This window comes from Rhincodon typus, unplaced genomic scaffold (genome assembly GCF_021869965.1).
Source record: "Rhincodon typus isolate 14 unplaced genomic scaffold, sRhiTyp1.1 hic_rhity00009241, whole genome shotgun sequence".
Classification (NCBI taxonomy): domain Eukaryota; kingdom Metazoa; phylum Chordata; class Chondrichthyes; order Orectolobiformes; family Rhincodontidae; genus Rhincodon; species Rhincodon typus.
Window position 1 is genome coordinate 3,337 of NW_025974879.1, and position 3,690 is coordinate 7,026.

General features: G+C 58.5%; 1 protein-coding gene across 1 annotated transcript in view; it reads right to left on the reverse strand.

The window, feature by feature from the left end:
• The window catches only part of LOC125482358 (unconventional myosin-Ie-like), a gene marked incomplete at its 5' end in the record, with an annotated part of 5,396 nt that overhangs the window by 952 nt on the left and 754 nt on the right, over window positions 1–3,690 (reverse strand). The window contains 5 exons of the mRNA XM_048594423.1: window positions 32–207; window positions 634–832; window positions 1,407–1,466; window positions 2,451–2,608; window positions 3,406–3,552. Coding sequence (XP_048450380.1) covers window positions 32–207; window positions 634–832; window positions 1,407–1,466; window positions 2,451–2,608; window positions 3,406–3,552 — 740 coding nt within the window. The remainder of the gene's footprint in view (window positions 1–31; window positions 208–633; window positions 833–1,406; window positions 1,467–2,450; window positions 2,609–3,405; window positions 3,553–3,690) is intronic.

Here is a 3,690-nt window from a genome sequence, read left to right on the forward strand (position 1 = left end):
TGGGGGGGTGGGAACAGGCTGAGCCCCTCACCTTCCCGGACGATGTCGATGATGTCGTCTGCGTTGAAGCTGAGCTCGTCAGTGTCCTGAGCATCGTAGGCGTACAGGGCCCGGCACTTCGCCTGCCTGGGCCTCACTCTCGGTTGTGGCTTCGCACGGCCCCCTCCAGGCACTGGCTTCACATCCATCGACATTCGCCTCTGGAGGCTGCGCAGGGAGGTGCAGATTCAGTCCTAACTGAACCCCAATAGCACTCAAATCCCCTGCAAACACACCCTCAGGGAGACCACCCTCCCCCACCCCCACTGAACATCAGGACCAGTGCTGAGACCGACTATTCAACCAGGAGGAGCTGCACGGTCCACGGGCAAAGCCTCCTGCAGCCGCATCTTCAAATTAAATATTGTTATCATAGGGATTAAACCCAGATCTTACACTCCCCGCACTACATCCCTCACCCCCCCCCCTGCCCCCGTCACCCTCCCTCACCCCCGTCGCCCCCTCCCTATCCCCTCTCTCGGAGTCTGAACCTGTTGGTGGGTGGGGAGGATGGGGGTGGAGGGATGGGGTGGGGAGGATGGGGGTGGGGGGATGGGTGGGGGTATCGGTGGGGGTGAGTGACCCATGACTTACCCAGCAACCCCCTGCTCAGGGACGTTCATGAAGTCGAGGTTCTGTGGTGCAGGCTGGGTCCGGGCTCGGGGACTTGCCCCCTGGCGGGGCAATGTGGGCTGCTCCATGCTGGTCTGCCTGCGTACAGTGAACCCCCGGCTCAGTCGGTCCCCCAGGGTCAACCGCGAGCCCTCGGTGGGGGTCTCTGACCCTCCGACACCTGGTGGGTTGGGGGGGGTGTAGAACAAGAGGGTGAGTCGGTCCTCCCCCTCCTGCTGCCCCCCCCCCCCCCCCCACACTGCCCTCGCCTCTCCCAGGCTGCCTTCACCTGTCCTGCGCTCACCACCCCTACCGTAGCCCTCACCTCCCTCGGCCATCAACCCCCCCAACGCCTTCGGATCCGCCTCTGGCCTTCACCTTGAGGTGGGTGGCGTCAGGAGTCAAACAAGAGGGTGAGAGGGTCCTCCAACTCCTCCTGTAGCCCCTCACCCCACCCTAAACCATCACCGTCACTCTCCCTCACCCTCATCCACCCCACCCCCAATCCCCTTCCTCCCCAGTCACCAACCTCTCACCGACTCTTGTCTCGAGCTCAGTCCCTGGCCCCTAGTGACGCTGTGATGGGAATTGGTGGGGGTGGGGGGAGGCGGGAGTTGCTAGAGCGGCTGGGATCTCCGGAGGTTACAGAGATGGGGAGGGGGTGTAGGGGGCTGGAGGGGGTGACGGAGATGGGGAGGGGGTGTAGGGGGCTGGTTTTGGAGGTAGGGGAGGGGTACTGACCCCCTCTGTTGTACCTGGAACGTACGGCCTCACATTGATGTACGTGCTCTTGCGTCTGTCTTTCCTGGTGGGTCCTGGAGAGGAACAGCACCATTTACTGTAAATCACAGCACCCACCCCAACCCAACCAACCTCAACCCTACCCAACCCAACCTCAACCCTACCTCAACCCAACCCAACCAACCTCAACCCAACCCAACCTCAACCCTACCCCACCCCAACCCTGACAATTACAGTCCGTCCCACTTACTCGGCACCACCGCACTGCCCTGTCGTTGCACAGAGCTGGCGTACAACCAGCCCCTGGCTTTAGACTGAGAGGTGTAGGAACAGAGGAGGCTGTTCAGCCCATCAAGTCTGCTCTGCCGCTCCCTGGCATTATGGCTGATCAGGTCACCCTCCACTCCATATTCCTACATAACTCTCGACTCCCTTCCTCAGTAAATATCTCTCTGAATATACTTAATGATTCTAGGGCAGAATGGGGGAGGGAGTGGAAACAGGGCCGAATGGCCTCTTTGCAAGCTGAGAAATGGATAATGATACAAGCAGTGAGAGTGTCCAGGCCTCAGGCTTCTGTCTGAGATGCACCATCCCCCGAATTTGTACCTGCCCACAACAACCTGCCCATCTCCAAAGCTCCAGTGCATTTCTCTAGCGTCCTTTCAACAGTTTGTGTTTATTCAACCTGATTTTTCGAACCAGCCCCTTCAGAGATGTTATTGCAACAGTATGGAGCAGGTGGGACTTGTCCCCGGGCCCCTCAGTCCAGGGGTAGGGACGCTACCGCTTGCCCCCACAAGAGCTGTCTGCCAGTCAACGATCCTCCCTGTTACAAAGCCTTGTGCGCACAGCAAGATCCCACAAATGGCAGAACATGACCGTGATCCAGAGGGTGCGCTCTCTCAGCGACGCAGCAAGAAACCATTTAGCCTCAGGACCCCCAGAGAAGTGGGTGGCCCTCACCCCCAATGGTGTCCGTGGGATTCTCTCCCCCACCCACCCCCCAGCCTGGCCCAGAGGGTGCCTGGGGTCCTTTGTCCTGCCTGGCGACGTACTCGAGTGTTTGGGCAGCCCAGCTCCGATGCTGATGAGCAGCACCTTGTTGCTTGGCCTCAGGACCGCGAAGTCACCGTGACCGGGCTGGAACTCGATCTGCCGTGACCCAGCCGCTGCCCATGGGCCCCAGCCTCCCTTCTTCACCTTGAACTCCAGCCTGCAACACAACAGGGTCAGAGGTCACCACCGCGGAGAGGGAGACGCACAAGGGTCACACCCGCACCCCACCCAACCCCCAGGGAGAGAGCAAAGGTCACCCTTGAGAGAAAGGTCACTGCGATGGAATGGTAAAGGTCATGTGACAGAAGGGTAAAGGTCATTGTGACAGAGTGGCAAGGGTCACGATGGCAGGGTAAAGGTCATGGATGGGTGAGGGTCACATGATGGAAGGATATAGGTCATTGGAAGGGTGAAGGTCATAGGAGGGAGGGTCACATGACGGAAAGGTGAGGGGGCAAAGATCACAACAGGGTAAAGGTCACCGTGATGGAGGGGGAAGGGTCACATGACAGAAGAATAAAGGTCATCGTGATGGAAGGGCAAGGATCATATGACACAAGGGTAAAGGTCGCCGTGACAGAGTGGCAAGGCTCACATGATAGAAGAGTAAAGGTCATTGATGGGTGAGGGTTGCTGTGATGGTGGGACGAGGATCATGAGACAGAAGGGTAAAGGTCACCAAATGGAAGGGCAAGGGTCATGTGATGGAAGAGTAAATGTCACTGGAAGGGTGAGGGTTGTATGACACAAGGGTAAAGGTCACTGATGGGGGCAAGGATCGCATGACAGAAGGGTCAAGGTCGCCAGGGTGGAAGGGCAAGGATAAAGGTCAATATGGAGGGACAAGTGTCATATGACAAGGGTAAAGATCACTGATGGATGGGTAAGGACCACATGACAGAAGGGGTAAGGTCACCCCTGGAGCTGTTCCGCCCCCCCCCACCCTGAGCTCACAGATTGTTGAACTTGAGCGGAATCTTCTTCTGGGTCTTTTCCTTGAAGCGTTTGCAGAGGAGGCTGAGGAATTCTGTCTTAAACGTAGACTCGAGGACACTGTCATAGTGCTGTTCGTGGATAATGATGAAGTCATCTTGCATCGTGCTGGGGGGGAGGGAGGGAGAGAGAGAGGAGGTGGGGGAGACGGGGAGGGAGAGAGGGAGAGAGGGAGGAGGTGGGGGAGACGGAGAGGGAGAGAGGGAGGAGGTGGGGGAGACGGGGAGGGAGAGAGGGAGGAGGTGG